The 21,654-nt window shown below is 42.2% G+C and overlaps 1 protein-coding gene across 1 annotated transcript in view; it reads left to right on the top strand.

Moving 5' to 3' along the window:
• The window catches only part of LOC140404453 (fibrillin-1-like), a 716,712-nt gene that overhangs the window by 406,917 nt on the left and 288,141 nt on the right, over positions 1–21,654 (top strand). Inside the window, exons 22-26 of the mRNA XM_072493009.1 lie at positions 2,213–2,263; positions 3,925–4,050; positions 6,881–7,105; positions 11,580–11,705; positions 14,774–14,902. Coding sequence (XP_072349110.1) covers positions 2,213–2,263; positions 3,925–4,050; positions 6,881–7,105; positions 11,580–11,705; positions 14,774–14,902 — 657 coding nt within the window. The remainder of the gene's footprint in view (positions 1–2,212; positions 2,264–3,924; positions 4,051–6,880; positions 7,106–11,579; positions 11,706–14,773; positions 14,903–21,654) is intronic.

A 21,654-nucleotide genomic window follows, 5' to 3' on the forward strand; every position in this document is an offset into this window, starting at 1 on the left:
CTCGGGAAGGCTCCCGCGCCCATCAGCGATTGAGCATCGTGCTCACATATGCCCCGGTATCGGGCCCCTCAACTCCTTCAGGGATACCCAGAATCCGAAGATTCTTCCTCCTCGACCTATTCTCCAGGTCCTCAAATCTTTCCGCCCACCTCTTGTGCAGCGCCTCGTGTGCCTCCACCTTCACCGCCAGGCCCAAGCTCTCATCCTCGTTCTCCGAGGCTTTTTGTCGCACCTCCCGGATCGCCGCCCCCTGGGCCCTCTGGGTCTCCACTAGCTTCTCAATCGCCGCCGTCATTGGCGCCAGCATTTCTGTTTTCAGCTCCTCAAAGCAGCTTTTAAGAAACTCCTGCTGCTCCTGCGACCACTGTGCCCATGCTGCTTGGTCTCCACCCGCCGCCATCTTGCTTTTTCTCCCTCTCACTTTTCGCTGCTCCAAGATCCCTTTTTTCACCACTCCACTCCTGGTCCAATCCATACACTGTCGGGGGGGACCTTGCTGTCACCTTCCCACACTGGAAGCCGTCGAACAAGTGCCGTTGGGGCCCCTCTAGAGAGCCCTAAAGTCCGTTCCCGGCAGGAGCTGCCGAACGTGCGACCTATTCAGGCATGGCCGCAACTGGAAGTCCTAATTGTCATTATTTACCAGACCATAATCTTCAACAAGATGTGTTTGGCAAATTTTTCTTTACTAAATATTGAGCCATTGAATCATGTAAACATTACACTACTTAAACATGACTTCACCATGAAAAAGTGATGTGAATCCATTCCAGGTCTTCTCCCTCTTCATGTTGCTCTAGCGCAATTAAATTTGTAATTGTCACTTTACAAATACAGCTGGATTTTTCTAAAGGAATACTAGCTATTGCCGTCAAGATGACTTGGGAGAAAGCTGACCCCTATTTAGGAAGAAACTCAGCTGACTGAAATTAAACATTAGCAAAATCTTAATAGTACACTTGAATTGTACCAAAAAGTGGCAGCAAAAGCAGAAAAATTACCTCTTTTATATGGTTTAACTTTGATTAACTTTAAGGGCTGCCTCATGGTGCCAAGGACCCGGGTTCGATCCCAACCCCAGGTCATTGTCCATGTGGAGTTTGCACATTCTCCCCGTGTCTGCGTTGATCTCACCCTCACAACCCAAAGATGTGCAAGGTAGGTGAATTGGCCACGCTAAATTGCCCCTTAATTGGAAAAGAAAATGAATTGGGTACTTCAAATTTAAAAAAAAAAAACTTTGGTTAACTTTAGTTGCTAAATTCAAGAAGGACTTGTGGGGCTGGATTCTGTGATCCTGAGACTAAGTGTTGACGCAGTCGGAAACGCCGTAGCGTTTCCTGACGGCATCAACACGGCCTCAGGATCAGCAATTCTGGCCCCTACAGGGGCCGGCGCAGAAGAAACGAGGCCACCAGACAGGGAGGCCAGCCCGCCGATCGGTGGGCCCTGATCGGGGTCCAGGCCACATCGGAGGCTCCCCCACCCCCCCCGGGTCAGACCCCCCCCCTCACAGGCCGCTCCCCGACCCTTCCATGCCAAATTCCCGCTGGCTGAGAGCATGTGTGGACAGCGGCGGCTGGACCCGACGTTTTTACAACATCCGCTCGGCCCATTCCGGGCTGAGAATCGGGTCCCCCGGCCGCGTAGAGCGGCCCCCAACCGGCGCCGCGCCAACCATGCCGGCGCCAATGGCACCGAGCGGAGAATCATGTGCCAGTGTCGGGGTGGCTTGGCGCGATTCGCGCCGATCGCGGGGATTCACTGGCCCAGCACCGGGCTGAGAGAATCCCGCCCATGATCTATTTGTGCAAGAAACCAAAACCAGGCAATAAATCTAATGCAGACATGGAGAAATTCAGTAAAGGCTTCAGATCTATTTGTTAAGGAGACTAAAACTGGGGTCCATAAATATAAGATAGTAACTTATAAATTCAGTAGGGGATTCGGGTGAAATTTATTTTCTCAATGAGCGATTAGAATGTGAAAATAGGAGTAGTTTAGGAAAATGCCATGGAGATGCATTAAGATTTTTAAAAAGTTATGAAGAACCACATTTTGCACAAATCTCATTGTAACACAATTGCACAATTTCAAACTTCTGCTCAACCAAAAGGACAACAATTCCCTGTAATTTAAGCTAGTTACTCATCTTTGTTACATTTTCTGTTTATAAATAATTACTGAAGTAACAGTTTTGTTTTGTTTTTAGACAGTGTCTGCCCTAGAGGATATATAAGAATTAATGGAACAACCTGTGAGGGTATGTTTACTCCTCTATCCTGTTATATTTATGTGTGCATCTGCCCACGAATTGCAATCTCAAATCCAGTTGTTAGAATGCGATACAAATTGATCAATAACAACAAATGACTAAAATGTTTAAGTACTGTACAGACCTGTGAAAATGTTAAATAAAGCATATAGAATGTAAATCTAAAACATCTAAAAACTCAAGAATAGGATGATATTCATTATTAACATTTTGAAGATTTGTATTGATACAATAAAAACCAAAAATGCTGGAAATGCTCAACAGGTGCAGCGTATCCATGGAGAGAGAGAGAGAGAGAGAGCTAATGCTTCAGGTCACCAACAGCACCAACCTTGTTAGAAGGTTTGATGACATTGTCAGGATTGGACCTGAGAAAATGAACTATTGCCAATTCAGAGAGGGATAGGTTTGAGAGTGAGGAGAGCAGAGGAATTGAGATAGCTAATGTCATGCTGGTTGTTCTCAATGAAAAGATCCAGACAGGGTATAAAGCCAGAGGAAGGGTCCAAGTGAAGGGAAAATATTGGAGACAGGTAAAGGAAACTTTTGAAGTGACATGGGCATTGGTAGAGTCATGGATGTAAGTAGAAACAGGTTGGATAAAAGGAGAAAAATAAAGTTGAAGATGTGTCATGTGAGAGCACCTTTAAGAAATGGGTGTTTAAGAAATGTACCTTTAAAAAATGGGTGTTTATCAGTGATGTCAGAGTGTGGGTGGAGCTGGACTGTCTGTCAGCTTTTTACTTTCGTTTTAGGCTGTTTGCTACCTGTAGAGTGGGCCGTGTGCTCCCCATACCACAATCTATTAAATGTTGTGGGTCAGGTGAACTCCATGATACACTTTGGGGTTCTCTAACCATGGCCCATAACAGATGAAAGGAAATCAGTTCAATGGGCAAGAGCACGGTGAAACTAGCGGTCTCCCAGGGCATTCCTACTATGGATTTTGGGAAGGAGGTAGAAATAGGCAGTTTGGGGTTAGGAATTTTAAGGCTAGAGGATGTGAAGGAAAAATGTACAGAGGAGATGAGGTTAGTGATAGTCCTGGATACAATGACTTGATGTTTCATAGTGAGGTCATGGCCCAGGGCAGCCAGGAACAAGCGTCTTTGAGTTGGCTTCCTGTCCTTGCTAGGTAGAAGGACAACAAACCAGACAACAGCAGCATCACCCTTGTTTACTGGTTTGATGACTAATTTAGTGCTCAAGCTGAGGGAATGGCGGAGTCTCCTTAGGACAGGCATTTATCCAGAATGCATGCATGTAAGATCATGAATAGTCCCAGCTAATTTGCTATGCCTTTTACATTACTTCAAGAGCACAGAACACTTAAACAATGATTTCACTTGCTCAAAGAGAAACATATTTAATTGTGATTGGCATCATAAATAGACATAGCTCATGAGTTTGGGAGCTTTGTGGTCACCTACATATATATATTTTAATTTGTTATATCCAGTTTAATAATAAATGGGAATAATTTCAGATCATTAGTTATTTAGTCCAGATTATATTTTTTAATGTACTTAGATTTAAATGTTTGTATTTACATAATGCAAAACGTTTATCAAGTTACGTAATATGATGTTTGTTTGTATTTTTTCAAATCTTGACATTTTTAATTGTAATTATTTTGTAATTCTTTAAAGATGTAAATGAGTGTGATGTATTCCCTGGGGTATGCACCAATGCTGAATGTCTGAATACACCTGGATCATTTAAGTGCATCTGTTCTAATGGAATGACCCTCGACAGCAGTGGACGCACATGTATTGGTAAGTGTAGACCATATTTTTCAGCCAAATATGTTGGTACCACAACTCTCAAATGTTGCATGGTATATCTCAATTTTTATCGTGCAGTGTTTTTCTTTAGAATGGTGCTATAAATGAAATTTAAATGTTGTGTTTTACTGAAATGGAGATGATTTTTTTCATTAATTGGAATGCATTTTAACATAAATGCATTCCAATAAATTTCCCCATAATACGTCAAAGTTTTCCATGTCCATACACTTACAGGGAGCTCTTTAATTGTCCATTTGCTGTTGGTGGTGGAATAGTCAACCACAGTGTAATATGCAGACTGGAAAGTCTATCTAATTATGCACAGTGGGTAGATTATTAAATTGTATTTGACAAGCATTGCAACATGTCCAAACTGAGAAACCTTTTCATCTGTTTAACCAAATGTTGTAACTTTGCTGAAATTAAATAATGCAGGAAATATTGCACTGAACAGACAAATATTTTTTTTCTTGTTAAACTTTGTTTAATTTATGCAGCTGCTAGATATCAAGAATTTAAAAGTGCATATCCAAAGATATGGTCTTGATGGAATTCTGTATCTTGATTCTTTATGCTTCTTTTAGTAATTATTTAAATTTAAAACAAAGTGAAATAGTGAATTATTTTTGTTCTGCGAAACATCATAAAACTAGACCTTAAAGGCATGAATCATTCTTCTTCTGAATGATTGACCTGTTGAATCTTTTGGCATAGCTATTTCACGTTAGCCATGTTTTTGTAAGAAATCTTTTTAATTGCTTCAATAATAAAAGTCAGTCAATAACCATTGCCAAACAAATATAGTTTTAATTCCTTACAAATACGGAAACAATACAACTCAAACAATCAGACCTAGTTTCAGTTAAAAAAAAACAGAATAACTGAGTTTTGATCAGATACACTAATAACATTTGTGAAAGAGTCAAGTTTACATCCGTGAGCAAAAAGCAAACCAGTGCAGATATTGGAAATCGGAATCAAAAACAGAAAATGCGAGAAATATTCAGCAGGTCATGCCTCATTTGTGAAAAAGACAGGCAAGTAAATATTTCAGTTACGGACTCTTCAAAATATTTTCTTCCCCTGTCCAAATTGATTCAGGTACAGACTGATTACCTGCTGACATAATTCAACAAACTGAAACATTGAGCTCAATTTAACTGGAATAAATCTATGTTCTGTTTTGGGCACGTTAGTGGGGTGCTTCTTGATGACTGTAAAACCAGAGGGAGTGCCAGGATGCCACCCTGTCCTTTCCTCGACCACCCAGGGGTCTCTAATGGCCTGGGAGACCCTACCCCCCCCCCCTCTCAGGTACCATTACAGCTGGTCCACGGTTGTGAATACCAATACTAAATGGCGCCCTGGCAAGGTCTCGCAGGCACAGCTGTTAGGTCCTGGGCTCCGGAGAATATGCTGATGTGGATCACACCCAGTGAGGGCGAAATCCAGATCGTGACATCTCGCAAGACTCCATTAAATCTCGTGAGGCGCTTTGAGCATTGCAAATTCAATGGCCTTGTCCTGACACTAAGATGGGTGCGACAAAACCATTAAATCATGCCCATTGAATTGTAATGAAGGGCCATATCTGAAAAGTTGCCGGCTCTGTCCACTGTTGACCTGCTGAATGTTTCCAGTATTTACTGTTTTTGTTTCAGCTAATCGTTGTAGTTTTTCATAATATCATCTCTTTGGTCAAGGTATGACCTTAAGTATTCATTTAGTACTTCAATTATGGACCTTTCGAGATATATTACTTCTTATTTATCCTCATAGTTAAGTTGTTTTCATTTCTCATCCACTGTTTGTTACATTGGAAACAGAGATCACAGATCTTCTGCAACTGATGTTGAAGCTGCTCCAAGGTGTTTTTGCGTTATTTGGTCCAGAAAATGTCAGATTTCTTTCCCCTATCTTGATTGTGCCACCTGTCCCATCGGACACCTGACCCAACGATGGCTATCCTTAAATATGCAGATTGGTCTTGGATTATGCCACTGAGATCCAAACTGCTAGTTTAAATTGAGACCTAAAAGGGGAAGCAGCGGTGTCCTCCCCACTGTTAGACTGCTGCTTTCACGTTCCGTTGTTTTTTGTTATTTTAAATCAGACATAAGTTGTAACAAACTGCAGAATCAGATCTTTCTCTTAAATGAGCTCATATTACACAATCCAACATGATAATTCAGATCATGCAATATAATTCCATATAATTACGTTTCTTTATTATTAAGTTCACAATTCACCTTAAGAACTCACAATTTCATCCTAACTACAACAAATAGTGGTTTGCTAGAAATACTTATATAAACTCTACCATTAATCCCTACATTGCAGGCGAATTAACACTGAACCATAATACATTGAAAAACAAGACACTGCAGGCTTTAGATAGCAGGGAGCCATAACATGAAGATATAGTCATGTTCATCGCAATCTCTCCTTATGATCAATATGAACTCTTCAATCACTTTATAGAGTCATTAAGGCACAGAAGGAGACCTCACAGCGCATCAAGTCCATTCTGGAAAGATGGTGCCTCCCAACAGTGCAGTACTCGCAGGACTGTACAGGAGTGTCAGCCTTGGTTTTTCTCTTCAACTTCTGGCATGGGATTTCAACATACAAATTTCTGACTCGGAGGCACCATTTGCATTTCTGAAATGCCAATCACCTGAAACATTAGCTTTATTCGTCTCTCCCCAGAAGCTGCTATACCTGCTTAGAAGTTCTAGAATTTTCTTTTTATTTCAGATTTGCAGCATCCATGCTATTTTACTTTAATATTAATCTTTATTGACATTCACTTTGTCAGATATTCGTTTGGAGCGCTGTTATATAAAATACGATGAAGATGAATGTACTCACCCGTTAACAATCCGATTACGCATTGATGCTTGCTGCTGTTCTGTCGGTGCTGCTTGGGGACCAGATTGTGAACGGTGTCCTGAAGAAAGCACGAGTGATTACAAAGCTCTTTGCCCACGAGGACCAGGATTTTCTAGCAGAAGAGAACCCAATGGGAAGCCTTTGTTAAAAGGTAAAAATGTTTAAATAAAAATATAAATAAGATTACTTTATATAGTTTATGGAATTAATACAGTATATAATAGAATAGCACATCCACAGGTTCCTCTTTATCCATGTTGTTTACACTTCCTCAAACTCCAATAAATTAGACAAACATGGTTTCTCTTTTATAAAATCATTTGACTTTTGCCTGATCTAAGAGCCCCGCTTGTATACACCATACAATTTTTTCTTAAAGCAACAAGATATGCAGTTAATTGGTAGATTGGGAAACTTGTTCTTGTTTGGTAGATAAATATCTGTTCTTAAAAAAGGATACCTTAACCCTGGATGTGGGTAATATCAGACGTCTCCATAGTTTAGTAATTATTTGGTTATCCAACTTAACATCAAAAGTGGTCATCTCAATACTAACAGCGAGGAGAAAAACAAATAGGAAGAAAGTGAGGAGGAAAACAAATAGAAAGCAACGGTGATGCTGTGGATACTAGTGATTGAATGTTCCAGAATTTATAACTGTACATCCACAAATCTATTACTGTTAATTCTGTATCCTGATTAAAGTAGAATTAGTTTTAAAGAAAAGCTACACTAAGATCTGGATTCCAAATAAATTGAGATTTCTGTTAAGTACCAACAGCATATTCAATTTGCTCAATTAGTAAATATTACTACAACTGATTCAACGAGTTGAATCTGAACAAAAAAAGCATGTACATCCAAAAGTTATTGGATTTTCAAATGTTCTGTTACTCTGCGATTTGGTAGTGGGTTGACTTAAAGTGCAAAATGTGTATTACAATGTAATGCCTAGCTGAAGTATCTTATAAAATAAGTGGAGCAAGAAGTGCTTAAAAATTTGAGATTGTTTAGATTGAATTGTGAGAACCCAGGGTTTGTGACCAAACCAAAAACATTTTTGGCTGATGAAATTGTAGATGCATTGGTTTCCACTTTCCAAAATTTCTAGGTTCTGGAAAGGTCCCATCAGATTAGAAAATAGTGAATGGTTAAAGGCCAGTGAGATTAACACCTGTCAGGGAAAATTCTGGAATCTATTATTAAGGTGGTCATAGCGGGCCAATTAGAAAACCTCAATGTAATCAGACAAAGTATGGTTTTATAAAAGAGAAACCATCTTTGTCTAATTCATTGGAGTTTGAGGAAGTCTAAACACCATGAATAAAGAGGAATAATAATAATCGCCTTATTGTCACAAGTAAGCTTCAATGAAGTTACTGTGAAAAGCCCCAAAGTCGCCACATTCCGGCGCCAGTTCGGGGAAGCTGATACGGGAATTGAACACGCGCTGCTGCCTTGTTCTGCAATACAAGCCAGCTATTTAGCCCACTGTGCTAAACCAGCCCCTAATAGCTTATTGTCACAAGTAGGCTTCAATGAAGTTACTGTGAAAAGCCCCTAGTCACCACATTCCGGCGCCTGTTCAGGGAGGCCAGTACGGGACTTGAACCCGCGCTGCTGGCCTTGTTCTGCATTACAAGCCAGCTATTTCGCCCACTGTGCTATACTTTGATTTCCAGAATGCATTAAAGCTTCATATCAAAGGTTAGTCCTCAAGATAAGAGCTAATGGCATTTGGAATAGCATATTAGCATAGTTAGAGCATTGGTTAGCTATCTGGAAACCAAGAGTAGACATAAATGGGTAATTTACAATTGGCAGATGTGACAAGTGGAGTGTCACTGGAATTATTTCTGGGACCTTAACTAGTTGCAATTTGTATGACTAATTTGGGTGAAAGCCAAATGTATGGTTGCTAAATTTGCTGATAACATAAACAGGTAGGAAAATAAGTTACGAAGAGAACATGAGTTTGCAAAGATAGATTAAGTGAGTGGGTAGAAAATGGAGTATAATATGGAAAAATGTGAACTTATCTATTTTGGCACGAAGAATTGAAAAACAGAAAATTATAGAAATGGAGAGAGATTGCAGATATCTGAGGTACAGAGGGATCTGGTTGTCCTGGTATGTGAATCACAAAAGATTAATATGCAGATACTGCAAGTGATCAGGAAGGCATTGGAATGTTGTTGTTTATTGCCAGGAGAATTGAATATAAAAGTAGGGTTGTTTTGCTACAGTTGCATAGGACATTGGTGAAATCACATCTGGAGTATTGTGTACAGCTTTGGTCTCCATATTTAAGAAATTATGTTAGAGGCAGTTCAGAGAAGGTTCATTCGAATGACACCTGGGATGGGGGTTCTATCTCATGAAGAAAGATTGGACACGCTGGCCCTGTGTCAGAAGAATGAGAGATGATCTTAACGTGTAGAACTGTACTCTCGCAAAACCTATCAACAGGACGAGAGTTGATGTTGCATTTACAGCAAGACACAGGCCCAACAGGTTTGTGCTGGTGTTTATGCTGCACATGAGCCTAAAACTGTTCTCTCAGCATCTGAGCTAAACAACAGCAATGTAATGCTGAAACCAGGAAGTGGAGTAATTTGCAGTGACTAAGATCATCAATATTTTGCTTCCATCTATATGTTTTCCAGGGTGGGAAGAACGGCAAGGAGGCGGGGGGAAATGCTGGGGACATGAAGTGAAAAACACTTGATTTTTCAAGCAAATTAGGAATTTTTAATGCTAACATATTTACAAAAGATAGTAAATATTCGTGTATTTATTTATTAAGTTAATTATTTTCACTATAAATTGTCCTGTTTACAGCAGTAGCTATCACAGATTGCAAAAAAGGAATATTCTGTCCAAAACCCAAACAACTACATGTCATGAAGACCACGTTCATCAAAATTGTTGCGTTGACAGATACAATGCAACATTGAAGGATGTCCTTGGAGAGAAAAATGAAAAGAAAATCAATGGGGAGAGAAAGAGAAACTTAACCTCCAGGCAGCTAGTTTTAGAATAACATTGCATGGATCCAGGAAACATTGTTCCTGCATGGTACAAAGATTCAGAAGAGTGGGAGGTTCTTTCACTGTCAGTTGAAATCTAATACACTTACAGTACTCATTAGATATGCACAGTTGACACTGAAGTACACTTCCTCAAGTGATAGTGGGTTGATAGCAAGTCATGCTGCAGTTGTGTAAACCTTGGTAAGGCCGCACTTGGAATATTGCGCATAATTCTGGTCGCCACACTACCAGAAGGATGTGTAGACTTTGGAGAGGGTGCAGAGGAGGTTTTCCAGGATGTTGTCTGGTCTGGAGGGTGTTAGCTATGCGAAGAGGCTGAAAAGACTCGGACTGTTTTCATTAGAACGACGGAGGTTGAGGGGTGACCTGATAGAGATGTACAAGATTATGAGGGGCATGGATAGAGTGGATGGGCAGTCATTCTTTCCCAGGGTGGAGGGGTCAGTCACCAGGGGCCATATGTTTAAAGGGCACGGGGAAAAGTTTAGAGGAGATGTGCGAGGCAGATTTTTTACATAGAGGGTGGTGAGTGCCTGGAATACGTTGCCAGGGGAGGTTATGGAAGCAGATACATTTACGGCGTTCAAAAGGCATCTTGACAAATACATGGATAGGATGGATATAGCGGGAAACGGCACAAGGAAATGCTGAGGGTTTTGGCCAAGGTTAGTATCATGACCGGTACAGGCTTGGAGGGCCAAAAGGCCTGTTCCTGTGCTGTATTGTTCTTTGTTCTTTGGTGATAGCTTTCACCTAATGCACTCGGTGGAAACTAATGGATCAGATCAGTCACCCATTTTGCACCATGCCTGGTCTTTCTGTTCAATCACTTCAATTGAAAGTAAAATGTGTAGCTGATCCAATCCCCTGCTTCCCTTGATAAATTAGTTAAAAAAATAATATTTCAAATAATTAAGTTATTAAAAGAACACCAACCGCATAACTGGATGAAAGCCATATTAAACAGAGAGATACTGGACATTTTCTACAAAGAAATTAACACCAAATCTGAGTTTTCTTTTTACGTGATGTGACTGCTTTTCACTGTAAATATTGCTAAAAACAATAGAGTGGTTACTTTGCTGAGTGTTCTTGCACACTAATTTAGACATCTGTATATAATTACATTATACAACTTAAAAAATGGCATTATCCCAGCATCTGTGTTGAATTTTTTAAAGTTACAGGTAAGAGAAACTTTAGTTAGTACCATTGCCAACACGATAAAAAAAAGAATACAAAGATTCCCTCACATAATACTTGTCCTGCAGAGCAAGATGCAGCCCCCTACCCCTCATCCCAACAATATACTGCATTTTGTTTTATTGAGAATAAAAGGGCTTATATTGACGTTAGTGACGATGGAAAGGTGAAGCCTGTTGGAAATATAAACTGCTCATTCATGTCCTGTAAATAAAAAGAGAGGGAAAAAAAAAAAATTTTTTTGTTCCAGCATCAGACTTCAAAGTGCAATGTTACTTATATAAATAACCTTTGTATAAAGTTTTGCCTGATGTTCAATTGAAATTGATGTAGCTAAAAATAAGAATTACAGTTCATTTTCTTTTCTAGATATCAATGAATGCAGGACAATACCAGGTATCTGTAGTAATGGGAAGTGCAGAAACACTATTGGGAGCTTTAGATGCAAATGTAACAGTGGCTTCGCCCTTGATTCCGAAGAAAGAAACTGTACAGGTATGTCACTTATTAACTAAATAATTTCCTGAAATGGGGCGATTTTCCAGCTGCTTTGCGCCCGGCAGAAATCCGACTATGTCAAGAAAATTCTGGGAAAAGCCTGAAACGCGATTTGCACTGGGCACCAAACCATTTACGATGTTCCTGGGCCCTCTCAGCAGACGTAATCAGGTTCTTATTTAAATGGATTTTACTATTCAAAATTGACTTAACACCAAATCTTCTGGGAATGCAATGTTCCCACCCACCGACATGATGTGGCGCTGGTGGGAATCACCACTAGTCTCCGCAAAAGGAGACCAGACGTGATGACCACACTGGAGGGTTCGGAGGCCATTGTAGTCGCAAATAGTCGGGGATATGGCAGGGCAGTGCCCTGACACTGCCAGAATGCCATGAGGCGGGGCCTCAATATGGGGGCATATTGGGCAATCCATTGGGAGGGCCCCTAGGCCAGAGATCTACATTCAGGGGGCAGGGAGATCAAGCCGGTGATCTACATTTGGGGGTGGGGGTCTTTAATTTCACTTTGTATTTGAGAAGCTCCGATCTCTTTCAAGCTTGGCTTGCTGGCATGTTTAGGCCCTGTCCCTCACAATGGGGAAAAACATGCTGGTTTTCTGTCTGAACTTGACACTTTGCCATTTTGGGGGAAAATTCCAGCCAATAACTAAGTTGGGAGGGGAATACCTCACAAAGCACAAAGTGAAACCTAATACAAACTCAAGCCTTTGGTAAAATCCTCCATGTATTTTTTTAATATTGCCGTTGGATCACTTTATTTTGATAGACTATTCTAGTGTTGAAAGTAGAACATACAAGAAAGTTATAGGGAATCTGGAATGCAAAATGTCATCATAATCTGGAGTTTTAACTCTACAGCATATCCATCACATCACTGATCAGTTCCCCGCCTAGAGACCAGCCCGTTGAACAAACTTAACAGTCAGCAGGGACATGTCCAATCACAGAAACTCCTCAGGCAGGCACCTGAATTCTGGAGGGGGGTATAAAGCACTTACTTTGTGATTCAGCCAAGTCCTCACTTCAATTAAGCTAGGTTTCACAACACATGACAATAGCTAAAGTTGAAAAGAAGAATGGCAATATTTTAAATAAGCCAGCCTCCTTGGAGTAGTAGATTTGGCGCTTACCTTCCTGTGGCCTCCGGTAAAGCTGAGAATAGGTGTGTTTGTAGTGGGTTTGGGATCCAAATTTGCCTTTTCGTGAATTAAAAATTTGCCATATGGGTATTGAAAGCCATTGATGCTGCTCTTGTTTTTCAGGAGCTAAATGGGCACCTAAGTTTCCAAAATGGTGGATAGGAAGCACATGCTCATCATCAGTCCAAAAGATGTGCTACCATCCATATTGGTATAGGTAGATTTCTTTTTAAAGAATTCATATCACTCTGTCCCAGTCATACCCCTGTCGTTACAATTGACACTCCCAATTGTCTTTCCCTACATTCCGTCCCCCAGCAAAATATTTAATAGTTCTTGGACTTACCCATTCTGATTCAAAGGACCTGCAGCTGAGGCAAATTAGTTTGTAGACCTCAAGAGTATTATGAAATCCTTTCTACATTATTTAAAGTGAATCTGTTAAAGTAGCAAAGGAATAGAGCACATATTCTGGAGCACAAGGGCAGCACGGTAGCATAGCGGTTAGCGCAATTGCTTCATAGCTCCAGGGTCCCAGGTTTGATTCCCGGCTGGGTCACTGTCTGTGCGGAGTCTGCACGTTCTCCCCGTGTGTGCGTGGGTTTCCTCCGGGTGCTCCGGTTTCCTCCCACAGTCCAAAGATGTGCAGGTTAGGTGGATTGGCCATGCTAAATTGCCCTTAGTGTCCAAAATTGCCCTTAGTGTTGGTTCAGTGGGGTTACTGGGTTATGGGGATAGGGTGGTGTGGGCTTGGGTAGGGTGCGCTTTCCAAGAGCCGGTGCAGACTCGATGGGCCGAATGGCCTCCTTCTGTACTGTAAATTCTATGAAATATGACGGGAGCAAGACTGAGCAGGTTTTTTGGGGTCGAGGACAGGTGTGGGAGGTGCTCAGGAAGCTCGGCGAACCACACACACATGTTCTGGTCGTGTCCGGCACTGCAGGAGTTCTGGGTGGGTGTGGCAAGGGTAATTTCAAAGGTGGTGAAGGTCCGGGTCAAGCCAGGCTGGGGGTTAGCTATATTTGGGGGTTGCAGAAGAGCCGGGAGTGCAGGAGGCGAAAGAGGCCGATATTTTGACCTTTGCGTCCCTAGTAGCCCGGCGTAGGATTCTACTCGTGGAAGGAAGCGAAACCCCCGGGCGTGGAGGCCTGGATAAACGACATGGCAGGGTTCATAGGATTGGAACGAATAAAATTTGCGTTGAGAGGATCGGCTCAGGGGTTCTCCAGGCGGTGGCAACCGATCCTTGACTATCTCGCGGAACGATAATGAAAAGATAGAAATGACAGCAGCAGCAACCCAGGGGGGAAGGGGGGAGCACTATTCTGTGTTTTTGCTATTTGTTTTTCCTTTTTAGTTTTTGTTGTAAGTTCACTATATTATTTAAATAATGTTATTTACCAGTTAATGTATAATCCCTTGTTGAGTTGCAAAAACGGAAATATTTTTGTTTGAAAAATTTAATAAAATATATATATTTTTTTAAAGTAGCAAAGGAATGAATTCAATATGAATGTGCTAAAAATTGAATTTTTAAGCCAATGCTAGCAGCATGCAGCTACGTCCCTGCTACCAGCACATTTCCTAAAACTACAGATGGAATGTTCACAACCACTCTCTTTCTGACAAGCAAGGTTGCACATTATAGTGTGGATTAGGCAAGATTACTCTGTTCCCAGTGGCTAATGCATTTATTTTAAGATCTTAACCTGTGCTGTATTAAATATAACCACAAAGAAGGAGTTCAATTCTCCAGCTGATATCAAATATATGAATCAAGAATTCTCAGAATGCAACAATATTTATTGCATCTCTCCATCCTTTGAAAGATAGTACACTTAGTGAATGGTTTTTTAAAATAAAATTACATTTTATCCTTGACTGAATTTTTTTTGCCTACAGATATTAATGAGTGTCGTATCTCCCCTGATTTATGTGGCCCTGGAACTTGTATTAACACACCTGGAAGTTTTGATTGTGAATGCTTTGAAGGATATGAAAGTGGATTTATGATGATGAAGAACTGCATGGGTAAGTTACAAATTAGAGGAACAGTAATATAATTAATCAGTTATACATCTGAATTTTACAGGAAACTATAGTGTGCCGCTGAATGCCCATAGCATTTGTATATGTATTTATATAAAAACTATTTTGTGTTTAATTTCTGCTTCTAATAGTGTAATATATACTTATTGTGTACACATGTTCATTTGTTGCCTGAAATGATGCTGTTCTAGTTAGCCACTGCATCACTGCCATAGTGTATTCAGTATGCAATGAGGTTTGAAGGTTCAATGCCATTTGCTACTTCCTTATCTAATCCCCAAAACCAAGAGTGGATTTTGAATAGACATGAGTTGTTTACGCTCAAATTGGGAGTGTAAGTCAGCTTCTATCAATCTTGCGCATTTAGAGTCATAGAGGTCTACAGCACAGAAAAGGTCCTTCTGCCCATCTTGTCTGCACCAGAAAAAACAACCACCTGGGGGGCGACACAGTGGAGCAGTGGTTAGCACTGCTGCCTTACGACGCCGAGGACCCAGCTTCGATCTCAGCGCCAAGTCACTGTGCATGTGGAGTTTGCACATTCTCCGTGTTTGCATGGGTCTCGCCCCCGCAACCAAAAAGATGTGCAGGATAGATGGATTGGCCACGCTAAATTGCCCCTTAATTGGAAAAAAAATGAATTGGGTACTTTAAATTTATTTTTAAAAAAGCAACCACCTAACTATTCTAATCCCATTTTCCAGCACTTCACCCATAGCCTTGTATGCCTTGGCATTGCAAGTGCACATCTAAAAAGTTTTTATATGTTATGAGGGTCTCTGCCTCCACCACCCTTTCAGGCAGTGAGCTCCAGACTCCAAGCACCCTCTGGATGAAAAGGTTTCTTCTCACATCCCCTCTAAACCTCCTTTCCTTTACCTTAAATCTATGCCCTTTGGTCATTGATCCCTCAACCAAGGGAAAAAGTTTATTCCTGTCTACTGTATCTATGCCCCTCGTTTCTAAGCATCTGTTTTCAGAGCACCATTGATAGACTGCTTTGAATTAGCCTTTATCTGCCTAGCTCAAATACAAATATCTTATGGTTTGGGGAGGAAAAAGGATAAATAATGTTTTTAAAGATAGATGGTCCGTGTTCCGTGCAATAGCCTAATTATCTCTTGGAAGATAGCAAGCAGATTAACAATACTGGTCATTTACGTTAATTGACCATTATCAAGTTTACATCATTGCTTTGCTACAGCTGGTGCATAATATCAAAGAATAAAATGAAACATTTCTCAAAGGAGAAGGGAAGTATGATGCATTTCACTGGCCAGCATTTTTATAGCTCTAGAAATGCTTCTAAGCATGCATTTATTATTTGTTTTTGACTGAGTTATGGTGTATGTACCAATCTATTTACCCAGATGTTTCTCCCTCAACTTTGTTTGCGTCATTTTCCATTTGTGCACATTTTCCTTCTCCCTTCGCTGTACGCATTTATATGTTTGTTTCCACTTTTCTGTTAGACCAAGCCAGGATCATAATAGGAGAATTGTAAATGCTGAAAGTTTTGTAGTTTAATCAGAGGTGAGGGTATTCAAATCTAAGTAAAGAAAACAGGGTGTAAGGGGCAAATTAGCTATGGTTGATTGGGAAACTACATTAAATGGTCTGACAGTAGATACATTGGCTAACATTTAAAACCAAGGATTGTATTAGTTCAAAGGAGAGGCATATACAGTTACCAAAAAATGGTAGGCCTGAGAATTACGAGAGTTTTAGAATTCTGCAAAGGAGGACCAAGGAAAAATATAATATGAGAGTAAACTAGCAAGAAAAGACTGCAAAAGTTCCTTTAAAAAAAAAAGTGGGGACTTCCGGTGACGGCGGGCGGGAGGCGGCCGCACAATGGAGGGCTCCCGTTCGGCAACGGCATTTTCGGGGCTTTAAGCCCGGTCCCAGGGTCCGCGGAGGCGGCAGAAGCAGGGAGAAGGCACGGAGGAGGCACAGTGAAGACACAGGAGGAAAAAAAGAACAAAGAAAAATGTCGAGAGTGAGCAAGAAAACGGCCCGGAAAAAAACAGCTGGAGGTCCGTCGGGGAATGGAAAGGTCACCGCGGGGTCACCAGGAAAAATGGAGGCTGGAGCACCAGGGAAGGCCTCACTGCTTACGGCTGAAGAAATAACTAAGGTGATGGCTGCGGAATTTGAAAAGCAGTTGGCGCAGATTGCGAAATGCATGGAGACAGTGAGGAAGGAGATGAGGGAGGTTTTGAGTGTGCTGGTGGAGGAGGCGGTTTCCCCAGTGAGGACGGAGGTGGAGAGCGCAGTGGCGGAGGTGCGAGAGCAAGGGGAGGCGCTGAAGGAAGTGGAGGAGACGTTATTGCAGCACGGTGATCAACTTGCCTCGATGGGGAAAGAGGTGCGGAAGGTGATGGATACTAACAAGGATCTGCGAGGAAAAATGGAAGACCTGGAAAACAGATCCAGGCGACAGAATTTGAGGATTGTGGGGCTGCCCGAAGGAGTTGAAGGACCGAAGCTGACTGAGTATTTTGATGCTGGCAAAACTATTGGGGGAGGGGAGGATCCCTCCCGATATGAACTGGATCGGGCTCATCGGTCGTGGAGGCCTGTACCAAAGGCGAGTGAGCCGCCAAGGGCAGTGACTCTGTGCTTCCGTAGGTACAGTGTGAAGGAGAAGGTCCTGAGCTGGGCCAAGCAGAAGCGGGTGGTGCAGTGGGCTGGAGCTGGTATACATGTATACCAGGACTTTACGGTGGAGCTGGCAAGGAGGCGGGCTGCCTTCAACCGGGTGAAGAGAGCACTGTACATTAGCACGGTGCGGTGCGGCATTGTATATCCAGCGAAGCTGAGGGTGACTTACAAGTTCAGGGACTTTTATTTTGGAACGGCGGAAGCAGCGGAGGAGTTTGCGAAAGCAGAAGGACTGTGGCAGAACTGACAAATTGGGGAATGGCCATGTGCCGATGTAACCTCATGATTGAATTTTCTTCCTTTTTGTATCACTGCGCGCGGGTGTAGAGATTAAAGGAGCCAATATGGTATATATTTGGACAAGGGAAGGGACCGGACTTTCACTCGAAATGAGGGCTCTTTGGGGTGTAGGTGGATATGCGGGGTTGGTGTGCTAAAAGGGGATCTTTGGGCTTTCCTAGGGCCGGGCAAGTGGGAAAGGGACCCGGGCGGGGGCCTCCACGCTGGCCGGTTTAAGCCGGCCAGTGAACGGGAGTGAGGTCGGGGAGGGGCTGCGGCCATCGGAGCCTGGCAGAACAGGGTCAGAGTGGTCTAGCCGGGGTGGAAAGTTGGGGGGAAGGAACAGAGGTTGGGAGGATGAGTTTTACAAGAGGCAGTGGACGGGAGGAGCTGGAGACCTGTGTGTGTTGGGGGGGGGGGGGGGGGGGGGGGGGGGGGGGGCTGTGTAAGATTAAGGGTGACTGTGGGTAATCCCTGATTCCTTTTTGTCATTTGTTTATGTAAACATGCGGGTTGAGGTTCGGGGGTTGGGGTGGGATCATTGTTATGGGGACTGACATATCTTGCTGATTATTGTTTATTGTTGATGGATGTAAATGTGGGAGAAAATGTGAAAAAGGAGGAGAATTTAAAAAAAAATGTTTTAAGTGATTAGCAAAATCAAATGTAGTTCATTACAAGTAGAGTCCGGAGAATTTATGACGGAGAATAAGAAAATGGCTTGGAAACTAAACAAATACACAGATCGGGATTTACTCCAATATTGGCAAAAGCTGATGTTTGGCAGGAAAAGCAGCGTTTAGTCCACCGCCAGCAATGTCAGCCTTTTCTGCCATATAGTCCGGGACTTAGAAAAATACATTGCAGTCAGGGGTTCCATGACATTTCACTGGCAAGTGGCCTCTGATTCTTCTCCTCTCCCCACCCCCGCTGCCGACAGCAAAACTCGATGATCTAGGCGCCATTTCTAATGGCCGCCCCAGCGCACAGCAAGCAAACCAGGAAACAATCTTCACCTAGGTGCACCCCGGCATCAAGTTGACACCCCCTGGCATCAAGCTGGCACTAACCTGGCATGACCATCTCCTCCCTAAGTGCTGCACACACCTCTGAGTCCCCCTAGGAGTACTGACTGCCAGGTGCATGCCTTCTGAGGCCAGTCATCTTCACGCCATTCTGCTACCACGGAGAGATTTTTTGGCGTTGGGGTATGGTTCGGGCGGAAGGGCCTGATAATTGTGATAATTTATTACAATAAAGTTCCCAACATTAAATGTCGGAAATGTGGTCACCACTGATAAGGGGAGCGAACAATTTTTTACGTTGTCATGAAATGCGCCTTTGGCCTTGCTATATTTTCTGCTCGTCACCAAACTCTCCCAATTCGAACGACAGCGGAAAATCCCAGCCATTGTGTCTGTCTTGACAGAGAAAAATACTGAAAACCTCTCAGAAATAATTGAGAATTAAGGGACTAGTGTAAACGAGGATGACAAGATATTAACATTCCTCAAACATTACTAGAGAAATTAGTATGACCTAAAGTAGATAAATTCCCTAGATCAAATTATGTACATTCCAGAGTTGAAAGAGGAGCTATAGAGGTAGTAGATACATTCATGGCCATCCTTCAAAATTTCAAAACTGATTGGAAAGTGGCCCATATAATCCCACTATTTAAGAAATGAGGAATAGAGAAAACGGGGAACTAAGGACCTGTTAGCCTGACATCAATAGTTGAGAAGATGCCAGAATTTATAATGAAGGATGTGACAACAGAACACTGAGAAAATAGCAGTAGGTTGAGCAGAAGCACAATTGATTTTGAAAGGGAAACCTGTTGGAAATTTTTTGAGGATGAAACTAATATAATGGTTGAGGATCCTGTGGATGTGGTTATATTACCCAAATCTCCTAATCCCAAAATTTCTGTCAATATCTGAGAAATGTAAAAGGCATATCCACCGTCTCTACAAGGCTTAACGTCTCAGCAGCCAAAGTGCTTTTGACCACTCTCTTTATTTTCTTTGGTTCCCACACGAGGGCAACATTTACCATTGTTCCCCAAAAGGAAAATTATAAAACCTGCGCTTGAAACCCCATCACATAAATTTGCATAGGACGCATCACTATAAACTATGAGTTTCAAGTGCCTAAGGTCACCTAAAACCGGGAACCTCAAAACACACTCCTGCATTTTTAGTTTAACCAACGCTTTATTTGCTCTAATTATGTCTTCCACTTTGGGATCATTCATTTTTGTACTCAACTCGAAGACATCAAAACTCCCGTCTGGTCTAGTCTGTCTACCTAACCATTCAGTTGCCCAATTAAACTTCGTAGTTGCTCTTTTTCCATCTTTGAAACCATTGCATCTTTTTGTGAAACCCGGCTAAGACTAATTGCTATTGGGCTGATGCTTTCCAAATAAGATTGCTGACGTAAAGTTGCCCCTAACTTAGTCTGTCCGATTTCCAGTCCCAATTTATTTAAATGCACCGGAAGCCTGACTTCCAACCCTGAATTCTTTCCTCAAACAGGAAAGGAGAGGTCATCCTGGTGGGAGTTTTCTATAGGCCTCCGAAAAGTTCCAGAGATGGTACAATAGCTTCAAAATCACTAATCCCACCCCACAAAAAATCATCGACATGCATCACAAAGATGCCAGAGAGATTTCCTTTATAGTGCCAGTAAAACATTTCCGGATCTGCTTTCAACTGGCAACAGCCTAACTTTAACAAAACTGACCTTACCGAAAAGTACCAGACTCTAGACGCATCATTCAATCCATATACACATTTGTTCAACTTCCAGAGTATCCCTTCTGTGTTAGCTGCCTCTTTAGGGGGATGGAGAAAAATGTCTCTCTGGAGCTGATGCCCCTGCAAAAAGGCAGCATTTATATCTATAGATTTGCATTCCCATGGCTTTGGGCTAATAGAGCCAAGAATATCTTTAAAATAACCTTTCCTGCCATAAGTGAATCTACCCTTAAATCCTGATCTTCTAAGTTTTCTTCAAATCCCCTTGCTACAAGCCTGGCCTTTGGCTTATAAGTTCCATCCGGAAGAACCTTTTCTGTGCAAATCCATCTGTGGGATAGAGCTCTTTGTCCCCTATCCGTTACTTCTGTGTATACCCCAAATTCACTCCAACTATGCAGTTCTTGCTGTTTGGCATTCACAGAATTTACAGTGCAGAAGGAGGCCATTCAGCCCATCGAGTCTGCACCGGCTCTTGGAAAGAGCACCCTACCCAAGGCCAACACCTCCACCCTATCCCCATAACCCAGTAACCCCACCCAACACTAAGGGCAATTTTGGACACTTAAGGCAATTTATCATGGCCAATCCACCTAACCTGCATATCTTTGGACTGTGGGAGGAAACCGGAGCACCCGGAGGAAACCCACGCACACACGGGGAGGATGTGCAGACTCCACACAGACAGTGACCCAAGCCGAAATCGAACCTGGGACCCTGGAGCTGTGAAGCAATTGTGCTAACCACAATGCTACCGTGCTGCAACTTTGATAACTTTTTCATCTAATTTATTGGAAGCCACCAAACTCTCACGTGCAAGTGGGCTTCTACTCCTATTAGTATTTGTAGTCTTACTCATGTTCCGAGATCTTGATAAACTACGTCCCCTCTCCCGCCTGATATATTGTTCTGTACTGCTACTGCTTGATCTTTCCCCTCTGCTGTGGGATGTTCTTTCAATAGTTCTCGACCTTTTCCTGCGGACCTGTTCACTATCCGATGTACTATCTGAACTGGCACTGCGTTTCT

The sequence above is a fragment of the Scyliorhinus torazame genome, chromosome 30 (assembly GCF_047496885.1).
Source record: "Scyliorhinus torazame isolate Kashiwa2021f chromosome 30, sScyTor2.1, whole genome shotgun sequence".
NCBI lineage: Eukaryota > Metazoa > Chordata > Chondrichthyes > Carcharhiniformes > Scyliorhinidae > Scyliorhinus > Scyliorhinus torazame.